Source organism: Mixophyes fleayi, chromosome 8 (assembly GCF_038048845.1).
Source record: "Mixophyes fleayi isolate aMixFle1 chromosome 8, aMixFle1.hap1, whole genome shotgun sequence".
NCBI lineage: Eukaryota > Metazoa > Chordata > Amphibia > Anura > Limnodynastidae > Mixophyes > Mixophyes fleayi.
The window spans coordinates 44,203,178-44,221,025 of NC_134409.1; the positions used below are offsets into that span (position 1 = coordinate 44,203,178).

A 17,848-nucleotide genomic window follows, 5' to 3' on the forward strand; every position below is an offset into this window, starting at 1 on the left:
TTACATAGCTATTAACCTATAACTTTAACACACACTTTTATCATTTTAATGTCTCCAAAGCATTTTTATTCCCATCAGCCATACAAACTAATAATAGCTGCATATATTTATTATGGAGAAAGGGACTGACTGTGTGTTTAGAATATTTCCTCATCCTCTGATCAAATGTTTGGTGTCTCAGGCATTTAGCAAATTAAACCCCCAAACTCAATGATGTTGTATATTTACTACATAATAATTATGTCTAGACAGAAGATTCTCACACTAAGCTGGACCATAAAAACAGTCTCTATCTCACTCGCTATCACAATACAAACAGTTATGTTATTTCTAAGTAGCTCTGGAACTAACGAGTGTATACTCGTTTATTGTTCTGTACAGTTATTCCCTGTACTGTCCATTGTTTGTACTGTGTTCGGCGCTGCGGAAACCTTGTGGCGCCTTATAAATAATAATAATAATAAAATTTGTTAGATTAACGCATGTATTATTTGGGTACTCTTTTTTTGCACATTGTATAGCTTGCTTAGCATGAATATGACAGATTGTCATATGCTGACATTCAGTGGAAAAGGTGTAATAATGACCTTTGTCATTTGTGAGCCCAGAAGAGCAAGATGTGTAAAATGTCATATTAAATGCTGTTCAACATGTATTATTTTAACACTGTGCAAGCATCTATTGTTTGCAGTTTTCCAGTTGGTAATCTAATTTAAACAATAGTACAGTTCCCCCTCCCCCCCCAGGAATATTAACAGAAAGGTAGTTTCAACACGTTGGGAAATAAACATAAACAACTAAAACTATATTTAAATACTTACTTTACCCCTTCTTGCCCGCTGTCAGTATATTTACATCCAGCTTGGTATATGGACAGAGCAGACTTAAATTAAATGATGGTTGCGGTTTCCAAGAAAGTGGCCAGGAATCGTTACTTAGGATTACTGACCAACTCATCACTGTATACATCTCTCAAAGGGAGTGCTATGTGGGAAGCGTAGACTTCTCCATTGACCACAGAAAAGCCTGTGATGTGTCACAACACTGACGTCAGGGATTTCTCTTTGGGTAGATAATCCCATGGAGATACAAGGGAGTTCTGTCTTATATTCTCCATCCCTGTCAGCACTGATAGATCCATTGTATGCTGGATCTATTAATGGCTTAAGTGTCAGCTGCTGTCAGATACATTGTACACCGAATCTATCAGTGGTGGCAGTAGATGGAGATCGGAACAGGAAACCTTTGTTACAATAAAAACTTCAGAAATAAGGACAAAATAAAATAACATTTTGCTTTTCAGCCATATATATATATCCAGCTATATAAAAAAATAAATATATAAAAATATTATTGAAGCCGATAAAGGAGTGTACATGGTGCATTTATAAGGACAGAGGATGCATGGCTATTTCCATGCTGCAAAAGGGCTTGAATTGTACACTAGCTCCCAGCTGGCCGTCTTCAGGTATCATCATACAGTTTTTTGTGTTGTACTTCAACAGAGCAGCACATTTCTAGATGCACTCCCAGCGGTGTAATAAAAGCTACACAACCAGAAAAGGACACTTGTAAGAAGCACAAAAGTCTCACTTTCATAATTAATTTAGCCCATAAAACTTCCCTAATAGCTGCAATTTTTTTATGAGTACAGAAACATGTTATTTAATGAAGAGCGGTTCAAAACTGGGATGAGGTTGGACTTTGATTTGTCGTTTACACATTTGAACAGTGCATCTCTTCAGATTTTTACGCTTCTCCCCACACCTAAGTGCTCTTATATGCTCTCCACACCTAAGTGCTCTTTAGAGTTTTATGTTGCGCAACCCGTGCCCTTCATAAATGAGGCCCACTGTGCGCATTTCTGTACTGACTGATGGGCAGGGACAATGAATATCACAGTAACACAAATGACATTTTCAGCTTTTTGACCTGTATCAGATCCCATTAGGCCATTATGGGGTAAGCTGCAAAATCAGATTTTGTGTCTAGCCCCTATGTTTACATCCAGGGATGTAACATGAAACCACTGGGCTCATATCAAATTTTGGGGAGCGATATGTGTCCATCCCGTCCATAGACCCGCGCTCTGCTCTTCTGTGCAAGCTCATGGGTCGGCCGTGAAGCCCTATTTGGCCTTTCATTTCTGGAATGTCAAAGCTTATGAGTAAAATGGTAAATTTGGAACCTGTATACACATTCTCTGAAGTTTTGATAACATGGTGACATAGCAAATAGTTTCACACCCTCCACATCTATAGCTGTTATATATTCTCTTGAATAAAATTCTCCTCAAAATGGAAATTACAATCTTTTACTTAAAATTATTTATTTGTTTTATTAAAATTATGAAGTACATGCGTCTATATTGGTCATACAGGTTGAAGTGCTATTTTTAATATCAGTACATCATACCTCCCAACATTTGGAGGTCCGAAAGAGGAACACATTAGCCTTGCCCCCTGGCAAAACTAATCCCCGCCTACGAACATCCTTTTGCGCAAGCCCAGTAGCCACGGACTTCCTTTTGCGCAAGCCCAGTAGCCACAGACTTCCTTTTGCGCATGCGCAGTAGCATTTTCTGGACACGTCCTGCCCCACTTCCTCCTAGACCATCGGGGAAACTGGCTGCTATTTCCCGGTATCGGAGCGTGTGCTCCGATACCTGGACAAATTGTAAATCGGGTGGAACAGTCCACTGAAATCGGGACACTTGGGAGGTATGGTACATACAAACCTTTCTTAAATTGTAAACATAAACAAAATGCTGTTTTTTTCATTTAAGATTTATTTTGTTATCTGAGTATGTATTGTAATCATATTTCATTTCATTATACTGAATATTTTATGTTTAAAAATGAGTCTTATACATTTCAAGTTCATTTAGTCTATCTTGGTCAATGTAGTTCTCCACATCCATAATTTAGTTTATTTAGTTTATTCTTATGTTCATTACAAGCTGCTGATGTGTGCATGGAATAGGGATAATCTTTCAATTCATTTATAAGTAGAGTCATTTAGATTACTAGCATCTTTGTAACAGATCTTCACTTGGTACTTGTAGAGACGAGGGATGTGTAGTGTATGGTATTTAAAGGTCTTCGATGCTGAATGGGGGAGTTCCCAAATATCTTGTTCTGTAGTCTGGTCAGACCATCTAATGTTGGGTTAGACTGGAGTCTCTCTGCAAATGACAAAGAAACACACTATTAATGTATTGTACATATATACACAAGTGATGCTAATATAGGTATAATCTCCTGTAATTACTATCTATCTATTACTGATGTCAATGCTTATAATTGTCGAGTTCTGATATCACACAAACATACACATAGATAGATATATCTATCTATCTATATATCTATCTGAACCACTTAACCTTTATTTTACTTGTCAGGATGGATAAACAGTCTTGGCAGTGTCTTCAGCAATCAAACAAAACAATCACCAAAGCAAACATAGTCCCTTAGCCCTAAACTCTGGCTATAACAGTTCGATACCTAACTGGTCACTTGCCACTTTTTAGCTTCAGTCTCCCACACAAAGATTACACCCAGCTTTTTTTTTTTTTAACTGAAAAAGTTTTATTGAGCTTTTAGAAAAAAAAAATTGCATACATAGCAGTGATTACATGTTGCAAGTCAACAGATAAAATGCAAAGGTCAACAAACACTGCTCAGACATACAATCAAACATAGCAAAAGAGAAAGGCAATGATAAAAAAAACACTGCTTATGTTACAAGATACAATACACTAGAAACCTTAGAAAGACACAGATAAGAAGGTACAAGAAATGTGCTTATGGGTCTAACCCAAATGCTCAGTTCAAGGACCACTCAGTCTCAAACCCAGCTTTTTAAGCTTCCTCTCAGGCCTTGCTCTGGCTGATTGTTTAATTGATTAGACCAGTTGCCCCACCTGGTCTCCTGCTCTGTGTGTGGGGGTGTGTGCGGATTTAACCCTTTCTGCACCATATATATATATATATATATATATATATATATATATATATATATATATATATATATATATATATATATATATATATATATATCTATATCACACACAGTTATTTGAACATGTATATAAAGCTTACCTGGCAGCATGCCTTGACACACAGTTACATTAGACCCATTGATGTTTACTGGCCATAGAGGCTTCAATCTTAAAAAAAAAAAGAAATTATAAACAAGTTAAACCAGTCACACTATGATTACTTAAATGTAGACACCATGGGGCTGATCCAATTAGCATTGTTACCGTGTGAAGTTATAGGTAAATATCTTCGCTCATATTTGCTCGACCCAATAGAACCTCGCAGACAACCGAGTTGGCTCCTACCTGTCCACAACTAGCTAGAAATAATAATTTATAAAAAGTTGTAAAGTTTCACAACTGATGGTTTACAAGCGGTATAGAAAAACTACTTGTTTCTTTTTATTGTTTCATTAGTTCATCTAATCTAAATCAGTGTGTAAGTAAGGCTGGATATACACTACAGAAAGTTTATCCTGATGCAAATATCTGTAACGATCCAGATTAGCATTTGTCATCCTGGCTTGTTCCTTGTCATGCTTTCAGTTATTGAATGTGTGCTTTTCTAAAGTGGATTTTAGTTTCCTTTGGCTGTTTGACAACTACTTAGGACGGTAATGGAAATCTTGTATGTTTGTCAATTGGGCTACATAAGCCTATCAGAATCTATTTACTTAAAGTTGTGCAAATACATCACACAGCCCTGTCACCTATAATATTTTTAAAGAAAAAAAATATGTATTACATTAAGCATACCAAAAGGTTATAATTATATTAATACTAGTTGGTCCCAGTTTTGATGAGGGTATGACGCATGTATTTGACACAGTGCTAAGACAAAATGTCGGAGAATAGCTCTCTTTGCACTTTGTTCAGTTTATGAAAGGGGTTAACGCCGAGAAATCACAGATTTCTTTGGCCTTAGCATATTTTCCATTGATTACCCCTGCACCATAGACCTCTGTGAGGTGACAAGAGTCAATTCATCAAGTAGCAAAAAAAACTTATGTTTTCAGAGCAGAGAAAAGTTAACGCCATATCAGGATGGCGTTACTCACCTCAACCATCCGTGTCAGCCATGCCAGAGAGGATATGCAACAGTGAAGTTGCCCCGACAGGCTCCCCTCTTATGTCCATAGCTATTAATCACACTATAGCTTGCGTAATATTGTTGTAGTATGAAATGAACTTTGGCTATTTTTTTTTTATAATTTTTTTATTATTACTTATATGTAACTTTGCAGTCCCCTCCATGCCAGAGGGGACTGCAAACAGACATGTTCTATCTAGTCCTACTATGAGAATAGTTAGAGCCATGTCCATATTTGCCTACTCTTTGGACCCCTCCCACACACACACACACACACACACATTTTTACTTGGCAGTGGCAGAGCCATGAAGACGTGATCTGCATCATTGAGGCCCCACTCATGTCAGTAGAAAGTGAAGCCCGTATGGGGGGCGGGCTGGTGGCGGTTTTCTCTGCCAGAAGTCCGGGAGGGCTCTCGAAAGTCATGAGTCTCCCGGACATTCTCCTTGGAGAAAAGGTAAAACTTGCCTATTTTCCAGGAAAGTCCCTCTCAATAAGGACACTTTCAGAGAAGGTAATATACAATGGGTAAAACTTCCAAAGCACAGTGCAAAAACCTGTAACGTCTATGTTTCTGCATCGATTTGTGCAGAAAATAGCAAGATGCCTGTATTTGAGGAGGAGAAAAATGTTACACTGTCCTATGCAGATATCGAAGTATGTCAAACCACCACTTCTCCCACTGCTTTGATTATAAATCTATCAAATGAAATTTCCATACTACCACTTCTAAATTTCTACTTTGACCAATGGTCCTATGGGAGGAGTTGGGTTGAGCAATGTGCAAGCCACCTAGTTTTGTGGACTAATGCAAAAATAAAGCAAGATTTAAAAAAAATTAGTTCAATGAAAGTGGTGGTAGTTCTAAAGTTGTAGGTGGTTGCACGTCTTCAGATGTGTCCACGTCTCTATGCCCACTTATAGTTTAGGGAGACTTTCTCAAAGACTATAAAGTAGACGCTTGTTCAAAACAAAAGCCGCGAGCTTTGCACGTCCAATGATTTTTTGAATGCAATACACAATGGGTCTAATTCATTAAGGGAAAGTAAAGCAAAAACAAATGAGTAACTTTGCACCTTGGCAAAACCATGTTGCATTGGAGGGGGGAGCTAAATTTAAAATGTGGGGACAGATTTATAGTTTGGGAAGGGCATGTCCTAGATCAACTTTAAATTTCAGTGTAAAAATAAAGCTATCAAGTATTTGTGTGCTACATGAAAAAACAGCCAGTATTTAACTTTTATGTGTAAAATAATAAACTAATATGCACCCCTTGCATTGTAACATGGTTTTGTCCAGGAGGAAACTTACTCATGTGTTTTGCTTTACATTTCTTAATGAATCGGACCCAATATGTTTAGTGACCAGCTCTGGCTTGTGGAATATGAGGCCTCCGTCACCTGTAAATGCAAAAGTCAAATAATATTTTGACTGCATGGTAGTAACTTTTATAATCGGATCCATCAACTGCAATGGGGCCCCTAGAGTGCATTTACCTGGTAGCACAGCATATCTGTGCTTTATCACATGTTTATATTGGCATCTAGAAAATGCGTGCATGCTTTACATTCAGGTAAGCATATACGAAGATATTTCAGTGTATGCTATTTGCAAAGTAGAGACAAATAAGTTTCCTTGTAAGGGGGGTTTAAACATTTTTTTTTATTTTCATAGCAACTGTAAGCTGGTGGAGATCAGGTATTGTCAAATACTTTTAATGGGGTACATTTTGCACCTTTCAGTTGCATATCAGTGGACAGGCGCATTTCTCCAAAGCAAAACAAAGCTTCAAACACACAAGTGTCACGTGTAATCTAGACAGCCACGATGTCCTTCACTGTCATGACTAATTTGTCATCAATGAGGCTAAAATGAGCAATGTATAAGAAGTCAAATGGAATAGTGTCATTTAATGAAAGGGGTGGTTCTGACTTAGTAAGGGCTTGGACTTTGAGGTGATGTTTACTTTAGAGAAAAGGCTCGTCGGAGGTTGCTTAATTAATATGTATAAATATGTTTATTATCAAAGCAAAGATTTGTTTAACAAACTTTTTGTACAGAGGACACGGGGTCATGAATTGCACGGGGAATGAAGACAGTTTACCCATCAGTATAAGTTCTTTATTATAAGAGTAATTAATCTGTGGGATTTAAAATGAAAATCAAATTGATGCTTTTCTTTTAAGAAATAGTGTCTAAGTATAGTTAGTAGAGGACACAATGGGGTGATTAGTCCACAAAAAGTATGCATTTGTCATTTTTGTTTTCAGGAAGGATTTCTTCCTCTTCTGATGCAAAATTAGTAAATACCACACTAGGGGTTTCTTATTTACCTCCACAATTATATGAAACGTTGAACTTGATGGACCGGTTTTCTTCAACCTAGCTATATACCGGTAATAACATTCCTAGCATGTTGCAAGAGTTTTATGTATTAGAGGTAGGCCGACTATCTGGTGTAAGAGATTAGATGATAGAAGAGTCCCTAATGTGAATCCTAGCTACAGCATGTACAATACTTAACTGGACCTACCGTGCCTTTAGCAGACGCCCGTGTTGGGGTTCTCTCACCTCCCTGAAGTCTTCAGGCGGCTCAGATCTCAGTGCTCCGGTGTGTGGGTTGTCCTCTGATGTAACATTCTGACACAAGTAACAAAGACAGAGATACTTAAATAAGAATTGTTTTTTATTAATTATGTACAGAATAAAGTACAACACCACAACTAATCTAACTTACAATGCTGTTAAAATGCAGTGTCTGCAAAGGATGTCTTTCTATTAAAATTTTTTAGGTGTTGGTACCTAATTATAAAGTATCAAAGTGTAAAAAAATTATCACTGCCTAATTTCTGTTTCTAAAGGAAGCATCCAACAAAAATGTCCGTGTGTACATAGTCTAATGTGTTTGCAAAGTCTGTAACTAAAGATTGGATCTATCTACTAATAAAGAGCAGTGTGGAAATACAGCTTATCAATCCACATGGTCATTCTACCTGTCTTTCTACGACAGCCATTGTTTAGCTTGGTGCTGCTTGAAGCAATAGAAGTAACTTTCCAACCTACCTCCAGTACCTTTTCAACCACTGTTAATTACTTCCCCAAGTCATTATACATATAAAGTTTTTTTTAACCTTGCATTGTCAGTATTTGGTAACCGATCTGAGAATATATATATATATATATATATATATATATATATATATATATAATAATATGCGCGCGCATTGATGTGGTCTTATATATGGTTTAATGCCGTATCGCTACTTTTAAACTTCCACTTAATGTGTTATATTATATATATTTTTAAGATAAGGTACTGTTTATTTATATTTTGTACTGGCAAAGTTGTTAATCACAGAGTCCTAAAATAACTGGGAGTGAGGAGTGCAGATGAATTATGCTTCCCATCAGTGGTCTACGAAAGTTTGTATTCCTTGGTCAAATAATGACTTTTTACAGTTCAAAGCTATGTTTAGTTTTACTTTCCATTATTAAAATATGTATGGTTTGTAAATGACACTACTTCTCCATAGCAGTCTGTGTGACTGCAGTATTTTGATAAAGTACAAGCGCACAGTCACCACCTGCTGGTCAGTTGTGTTCACTAAACTTACAGATGTGCAAACACTATATGTAACAGGGAAAACAATGATCAAGGGCTAGGAGTGTGAAACCTTTCTGTCTTAGGTGGTCATTGGCTATGAGACACTTCAGATTGTTGCATCCATCACATTGTTTTAAGTTTCATCTGCTCCTGTCTTAGCCCTGCCTGTGAGTTTCAAGCTTTAGGACAGGCCTGTCCAACCTGCGGCCCTCCAGGTGTTGTGAAACTACAAGCCCCAGCATGCTGTGCCAGTAGACAACCTGTTGATAGCTGGAAGGGCATGCTGAGACTTGTAGTTTCACAACATCTGGAGGGCCGCAGGTTGGACAGGCCTGCTTTAGGACATACATGTGCAAAGAGCACTCTTAGACTTAAAATAAAAAGGAGATTCGAAGTCACCTCAGTGTTTCATGGCCTGTACAAAAACAATTGGCTGACAACTGTGTGCTTTGATTTGGTCAGGGAGCTCCTGTGTGTGTTTATATTTTCCAGTAGGCTGTACATTATTCCTACTGTGTGTGTATGTGTGTTAGGTATATCTACCTATGTTTCGTCCAGTATCTCTCTCCTGTTCTAATTGTGACAGACTAACTTGCTAGGTGAGCACTGGACACACAGTTGAATCTTCATTATTATGTATCAATAGGGTATTTCTTCATACCACTTAATATATGCTAAATTCAATAACTGGATAATTAAAGTTTCTGAAGTGATTTTTGGGAGAGGTGACCTGCATCATAAGTTTTGGTGCTAAATTAATATGGCTTATATTATTAAGCTGTGTTTTAGTAATTACAAGTTAGAATCATTACACCACACAGCCCCCAATCTCCAATACTTAACTTTGATGCTGATGTCCAGGTTTTAGAGCCACTATAAAAAGAACTGGAGTTGATATTATCCATGTGTACATGGATGGTCTAGGACAATCTGAATAGTGTATAGAATAAATATTTACTATAGACCATGTGATAAATTGACACCCACCATTACCTAATGTAACCAGAGCCTATGTAAGCAACCACAAAAAATTTACCCTGAATCATAATCCTTATATTATACATATGTTTTAAAGTATATACACTTAGATGGTAATAAAGTGCTAGGTTTTTAGAATATTAGCCAAAAAACTAACTTTATATAAATCACAACTAAAGTTTTTATATTTGACAACAATCATTCTGTAGTAATTCTAATTATAGCAAATACACTTATAGTCCATTAGAAAAGAAAGAAATACTTTTTCATTAGAAGATTCTTTCAGAAAATAAATGTGATTGTAACTTTCTTTTGATTACAAAATATCCACCAAAAATTGTACTTTTTTGGAGAGAAGGCTTTGGTGCTGATTATCGCTGACCATTGTAATGTCTTGTTTCTTTTACAACAGTGACCTGAATTTGTGAAAGGATTTCTTGGCTAACTTGAAGATCTGAGATACCATCGCTTGTTCCCCACTTACGTGCTCCTCTTGGCTCTGCTTGTATAGACAAGTCACTAAGAATGTGAGTTCTTGCTGAGGGTTAGAGCGCAGGCTTACTGAGGACAGATCACCATGTGCCAAGTGTTGGAGTGATCGGCGTAGTCTTGGACTGCTTACAAAATACAAGCACAGTGTTATTATTATTATTATTAAGGTCAGTGTAACATTTAGCAGTAACACACATATTAAAGTGTATGTAGAGTCCCTGCTATCATTTTATTGCAATCAGTTTTGGGCTGCCAATTTCATAAATCAGTTTGCTATGACATCTGTATGTTGCATAATGAAATCAGAATGTAAGTAAAACGAGCGCGTTAAAACTATTACCGTTTACGGTAATATTGCGCGCAAAAACCATTAATACGGTAGTTTACTCGCTGAATTTTTGCGAGATGAAATTCAGCGAGTAATTACCGTATAAACGGTAATAGTTTTAGAGCGCTCGTTTTTCCAGCGGCCGGAGGAACAATTGAATACCCCCCTTATAATATGCATAAATAACTGTACCCTTTACTCACCATAGCATCCCACAGATGGCTAAGGCTAAGATAGAAGTACTAACATATAATGATAAAGCCTAAACAAGACTTCAGAATTAGGTTTATGTAGCCTAGTAAAAGCCCAAACCATACACCTGACAATTTCCCACAGCAAATAGGGGCATGGCTTACCAAAAAAAGGGGTGTGGGCTTGTGGTAAATAAATGAGGCTAGGGTGTGGTCTGATCAAGGTGTGTCTAATTTCTCCCAATTTTTTGGGATTAGGAATTTTCTCATAGATCAGCTGCTTTAACTAACGAATATTTACAGGTAAAAGATTTTAAATGCAGTGAGGTTATCATACTATATAGATAATAACGTATAACCATTTTTTATGGTTAGCTTTTAAACATTGATTATACATTTTTAAAAATTGTTTGCTGTAATAACCATGCTTAGTAATGTTTTGTACATCTTAAAGTTTGCTTCTAATATGAGCAGATGAACTATTAAAATTGCAGAGATTTTAAAAAAAGCAAAAAACTTTATTTGTATTCATTTAAAGACAAAATTTACAAGAAGTTCTTGTTTATTTTTGAACATTGTGCTACTTTCATCACTTTGCATTTCTGTGGTGTAAGGCAGTTAGTCCCAAACATACTATCACAATGATCATCTGAATATGTAATAAAAAATAATTTTAAGGGTGAAAGGTGAAATGTCTTAAAAGAAAAGCATGAGTTAAAGTAATGCAATTGGGATAGTGCATAAAATGTATGTTAAATTAATATGAAAAATATGTGGCCTTTGTCTTGTCCATTTTAACATTTCCATATTTTAAAGAAAATTTTTTCGTGAAACCCAGAGTTAAAATGAATACAGGTACTTTGCAAGGTGTGGAAAAAAAGATTGAGGATAAGAGGGCTAAACTGTAACTTTTATGAAGGTTGTCTGAGAACAATTCTGTCACACATTTGCACTCTTTTATTCACAAGTGATTTTCCATATCGACAAATAAACTGGTTGAATACATAGGTGTTTTCTTTCCCTGCTATTTTGTTTACTAGCCATATGCGGTAAAAATAAAATAAATGTAAAAATAATGTGTTGTGCTTTGCCAATTACAAATACATGCTTCTAAAATAAATATCTTACATTTTTTTCTATTAAGTTAGTTTAAACTAATACCCCATTCATACTGCACCAAAATCCCGGGTTTTTGCCGGGGCGAGCTCAAACGACCCGGGTCTTGGTGCAGTATTAATGGTACAAGTCAAAAATCCCGGGTCTAAAAACCCGGGTCTTCAACCCAGGATTTATCGAGGGGTAATTCCCGGGTCGGACCCGGGTTGCCTGCACTATGAATGGTGCAACCCGGGTTTTTCGTATATATTGAGTGCTGTATAGTGTAATGTGACGTAAATTCTGACTTGTGGTTAATTAAATTGCAGTAATGCCTGTACAGGCATTTATGATGCCTTATAAATCGTGGGAAAACTTCATATCTAGGGATCTATTTACTAAGGTGCGATCAGCCATAAAAGCGGAGAAATCTGCAGTTTTTTCCATAACATGGCCACTACATACTTTATGAAGAGTAGATGTCTATCCATTTAATGTTACTTAACTCGATTATCTAATTTATTGATCTTAGGATGGTGTTGCCTAAACTTCAGAAGTGCTACATGCATAGTACTGCTTACATTTGTTGCGATTTTCAGTGATGCGTATCGATAGTGCAGTGACCATCTTAATAACTAGAACCCCCCCGGTTTCTACACAAGAGACAAAAAGGAAAACAAGCACCATTAGCAAATGCACTCTGTTAGTTATCGCACCTGAGCTCGGAGGTGTGCCTTAGTTAATCGGAGTCGGAGGGCATGTCCAACCACCAGAGCCAGAGCAAGCTTTTCCATTGAGCTCTTCACCAGTATTTATTAAAATCTACATTTTGGGCCCAAAACTCAGACCCTTGTGATAATTCTATTAGACACAGACTGAATGTGACTGTCCAAAATCCAGATTGTCAATCAGTCACTGCCAGTCTATTCATTTTTATATTTAGGACTTTGCTTCACTTGGTGCCCAAAACAAAGGGCTGTGCTAGAGGGCACCACAATCTGTCTGGCACCTAAACACAGGGAGCATTTAACTGGGTCTGACTGCCTGTACATCAGAGCTCAACAGTAAGCAGCATATTATTTGACTGGGTCTGAAACACAGCTGAGGGTCACAAGTAAATTTAATACCTGGCTGGCACAGTGACACTCTTATCTTCCAGAGTACGACTGTTGTTAAAGGAGAAGTGTACACTGTTGTGTGGTGGAAAAAGAAATTTCTACTGGAAAACCTCACACAGCCACTCAAGTCAGCCACATGGCCCACTCAAGTGGAAATAGCAAGGAGACTGAACAGAGTGGCAATGGTATTATATTACATTACATTACGGGATAGTGTTGAAGTTGAGCCAGAAGAGTCAGTTACTGTTGTTTGGGACAAGAATGCCTGTAGTAGCAGTAACAGCGAGTGCGACAGTAGAGCTTAAGGAACTTGGCACAGGTCAAGAGTAATGTGTCAATGAAAACTGCTCTGGTGATGACTCCCACAAATTGCCAGGGCACAGACTTGTGCAGTATGAATGGGGTCAACCCGGAAAATTCCCGGGTCCGAGGTGCAGTATGAATGGTGTTTCTGAGCTGGGATGCTCCGAGCCCCGGCGAAAACCCGGCTTGAAAAACCCAGGATATTGCCGGGGCGGCGGTATGAAAGCGGTATTAATGTGTAATTTGAAGCCTGTCGTCCAGTTCCAAATATGATTTTGGTGGCTCTTTTTGGATTTGGATAAAACGTCTTTAGTTACGTAGTACTTTCCGTCATATACCATTTTACCTGGTACACAGTAGTCCTCTCACTTCTAATTCACTGGGTCCAAAATAACTGGTATTAATATTGTTTTTAAAATAAGTGAACTATTTCAAACCTGGTCACAGCTTGTGAAAAATAAATGGAGGCAGAGGAGCAGACCACTGTGCACCAGATGACATGAGTGAAGGTATTGTATTATTGTGCTATATAAATAAAAATATTCAGCTGTTAATTAAATAGGCATAAAAGATTAAAACAATCAAAAATTAAAAAAATGTTTTGGCTTTTTTTGTTTTGTTTTTTTCTCCATGAAGTACATTTATTAGTAGGCTATGAATGTCTACTGTACATAAAATACATTTTTACAGTTGCTTCTTATTGCAGACACATGTTATAGCATGCGCACTCAGTTGTCATCACAAGTAATCGACAGTTAAACTAGACCTGTAGCTGGAGCAAGAGATACGGCTGCCAACAAGTATCTGAGAGATGCGCAGAGTTGAATCGGAAGCTGCTGCGTGCGCTCTAGATTGGCACGCTCTTACTGTACATGGAGTACGGGCACACGCCCCTTCCCCGTTCCCTCCCTGGACTCACAGGCTGTAGTAAATGTTTGCGCTCATATGAGTTGAACATGGCTGCGTTCTGTGCCGTACGAGCCGGTTCTGGGCATGTGCAGGGGCACACTGTTTACATTCCTTGATGAATCAGACCCAAAGTGCTTGATTGTCTCACCTTTTGCTCTGCTGTAAATTGATGGGCGCTGTGCGAGTCCTTCTGGGCTGGCTAGAGAACACATCTTTTTTGAGTATCCTGTCAATGTTAACAATTGCCACCTAGTGAGAAAATACAACATCTGTGACTTAAATTAATTATAGTCATGTACGATGTACAATGCGGTCTACTGTAAACATGTGACATACTACACATTGCAAAGAACCTATGTCTGGTACTGTTATGAGATAACTTGGGCCACGCACTATTACTGTTAATATACAGTAATAGTGCATTTTTACAGTTGGTATGTTATTTCAATATTATAGTATTTTATGTTTAGTTACAAATGTAGTATTTGCCCTGCTGAGAATCATTGGAGGACACAGACATATATAAGTTGGTCTAGGCTTACTTTTCTCATTCTAGAATTATTTAAATATTTTTACAACTGCCACAAGCGTAGTATTTACCAATTTACCAATAAATAATTCAACCAGGAGACGTTTTTCATGCATGCATGTTCCTTACCACTTTGGGCACTAGAGGGCAGACCTCTTCTAGTTTAATACTCTGCTATAGAAGTCTAAGATGACCCTTAAACACACTTCTGTGCTATACCTTCATTATCATGAAAATATGTTTTTACAGCATTTTATTAGTTTCATCCAACTACATGAATTACAGTTATAGCTGTGGGTCTGTATGTTGTAATTAAACAGTGAGATGATCATCATTTCTGATCTGTAAAACATACCAGTATGTTACATTTATCAGTGTAAGTAAAATGCACGGTTTTCAACTGCTCAAACAAAATCATGTTTTTTTTGTTTACAAACTTACCTTTAGTTCTTTAGTCATTTTTAATACATATATTGCATATATTTACATTGTGTTCTTTTACAGGTAATACCTTTTTGTATCCAGTTTTAAGATCTGATTTCTCAAGGTTAAAGGAAAGAATGAGCCCAGTTCTGCAGAGTCCTAACTCGGAACACTATACAAGTGTAACATGGGGGCAAGAAGCTCCTCCACCAGACCCTGTCGGTGTTGCTCCCCCCTGGAGGAAGGTTTTATATGCAAGACAGCCATTTCCTGACAATTTTGTTGATAAGAGCTTCCTGGAAGAGCTGAGGAAGAACATCTATGTTCGACGGTATCGCTATTGGGCCGTGGTCTTTGAATCTGCTGTGGTAATTCAGCAACTATGCAGCGTCTGTTTCTTCTCTGTCATTTGGTGGTATATGGACCAGGATTTGCTGTCCCCTCAGAAGCTATGTGGGGTAGGTTTGACCTTTACCCTCCTTGGGTACTTCCTGTTTGATGCAGTTGACAAAGGCATAGGGCGGAGAGATAGTGGCCGGACTCACTGGGATGATCTGAAGAGTTCCCTGGTGTTTGTAGCTTTCACTTACGGTTTCTCTCCAGTACTGAAGACATTGACAGAATCAATCAGCACCGACACCATCTATGCCATGTCTGTGCTCATGCTGCTGGGACACCTTGTTTTCTTTGATTATGGGGCAAATGCAGCGGTTGTCTCTAGCACCTTGTCAATAAATATGGCCATCTTTGCATCTGTATGTCTGGCTTCGCGTCTTCCTCGCTCCCTCCATGCTTTTACTATGGTCACATTTGCCATCCAAATTTTTGCCCTTTGGCCCAGTCTACAGAGGAAACTCCGAGCTTACACTCCCTGTGCGTATATTTGTGTGACATTTCTTTTTGCCCTGTTTTCTGTGGCCGGGTTGTTGAGCATTTCTGGTGTAGGCGCCCTGCTTTTCTTCTTGCTGCTGATGTCTGTAACGTTTCTGTGTCCGTATTGCCTCATCCGATTACAGCTTTTCAAGGACAACATCCATGGTCCTTGGGATGAAGCAGAGATCAAGGAAGACCTTTCTCGTTTCCTTGACTAACTGTTTATAATGTAAATTTTTAACTTAAAATAAAATGAAGAGTTATAGTAATTGCCATTGTTTTGTATGTAATTCATTGATCCAGGCAGTGGTTTCAGAAAACTATATAAAAGAACTTTCTCAACCTTCACCGCAGACCAGTGATGTTCAAACCTGAACTTAACCACTAGAGGGAACCTAAAATCCATTCTTTGTCTTTTCATATGATATATATGACTGTAGTGATCATAGAGGAATTAGTTATATGGATTAACCTATAACATAACTGAGGAGAACAAGGCCTAATCATAACTGCTGTGTTATGATATATCAAATGAATCCATTGTGTAAAATGTGAAGTCAGAGGGTCTGTTGTGTTTATTCAGTGGCTTTGCACATCCCGGTGGTAGAAGATAGCTGTGTCACCTGTGTCAGCTTTAAAGACCTCATGGGGTGAACTATATCCTGGCCTAGGATGGAGTTTTAACACCTGAATAGACTGTTAGGAACCACTGAACATGGTGTCTTGCTCAAGGAGACCATGTGCTGACTGGCTATATTTTATATAGACAAAAATAATCCAGTTTTCAAAAATGCCACTTAAAATCAATAAAAGTAGTGATCAACCACATATTCCTCAATAACACGATGAAGGGCAGCTCATATGTCAAATTAAGAATTCTGCCACACAGAGAAGTTGATGAAATGAGTGTAAGCTCGACTAATACCCTGTACCTAGGTCTGTTTGGTGTCAATAGATGGCTAAATTCAAAGGGAATCTATTAGTAATAAAATTGGGTCTGTATGCCACTCTATGGAAAGGTTAGGTCACATAGTAGAATTGGGTATTAAATGAGGCAATATGCAAATCGTGGTTGTAAACAGTGTCACAGAGGGGGTGGGGAAAGGTGTGAAAGTGTCTTAAAAAAGATGAGACCAGTTACAAGAAATTGTTAGTCTTTTGGAAAAATCAATCCACATTGATAAGCTGTCCATCTTCCAAGCCAGTTTCCCATGGCACAGATTATAGAACTCATGTAAGTTTTATGTTCTGAAACTGTCTTTTTTATTTTTAAATCTGTTTTAGTTATGTATGTCAAATTGTTTAATATGTGGCGTCTAACAAATCCATTAGCCTGTTAAGAAGAAGATAGCTTGACCAAGTTAACCCTTTGAATGCCAGTGTGTGATTTGTTGATACATTTGACTAACAAGCCTAATGTGTGTGTTAATTTACATTTGTGTAACAGTCTGGAGGTGTTGAAGTGTTAACCCTTTGATTGCTGGTGTGGGCCTTGCTAGCCTGTTAGTCAGAAGCTTTGTGTGCCAATGTGGGACAGTATATCGGGGTCCTATTGCCCTTATTCAATAGGTGGTGGCAAACCTGAAGTGCGTGGAGTTGTGAAAGTGCTGTTGTGGGGCGATTCAGAAGGTCTATAACCTGTGATAGGTAGAGAGAGACTAGGTGCTGGAATCATGTGTAACCTTATACAGTAAACACCCAAAGTCACGGACGCTGGGAGCGTGTTCGTGACAATGACCCTTTTAGATATTTACGAAAATAAACTTTAAATTACAATTTTATTATTATTGTACATTTGTAAGGTGCCACAGTTCTTTGAAGCGCAGTACAGTGGGGAAAACAGGACATATATAGAATATGGCTATACAAGGCAGA

General features: G+C 37.9%; 1 protein-coding gene across 2 annotated transcripts in view; it reads left to right on the forward strand.

Annotated features, from left to right (window-relative positions):
- Nucleotides 1-16,242, forward strand: part of PIGC (phosphatidylinositol glycan anchor biosynthesis class C) — a 33,667-nt gene extending 17,425 nt beyond the window's left edge. Inside the window, exons 3-4 of one of the 2 annotated variants that reach the window (XM_075182453.1) lie at nucleotides 10,125-10,371; nucleotides 15,182-16,242. In XM_075182453.1, coding sequence (XP_075038554.1) covers nucleotides 15,238-16,191 — 954 coding nt within the window. In that variant the 5' untranslated portion in view covers nucleotides 10,125-10,371; nucleotides 15,182-15,237 and the 3' untranslated portion in view covers nucleotides 16,192-16,242. The remainder of the gene's footprint in view (nucleotides 1-10,124; nucleotides 10,372-15,181) is intronic. The other variant, XM_075182454.1, reaches the window with a different exon arrangement.
- The last annotated feature ends 1,606 nt before the right edge of the window (nucleotides 16,243-17,848 follow it).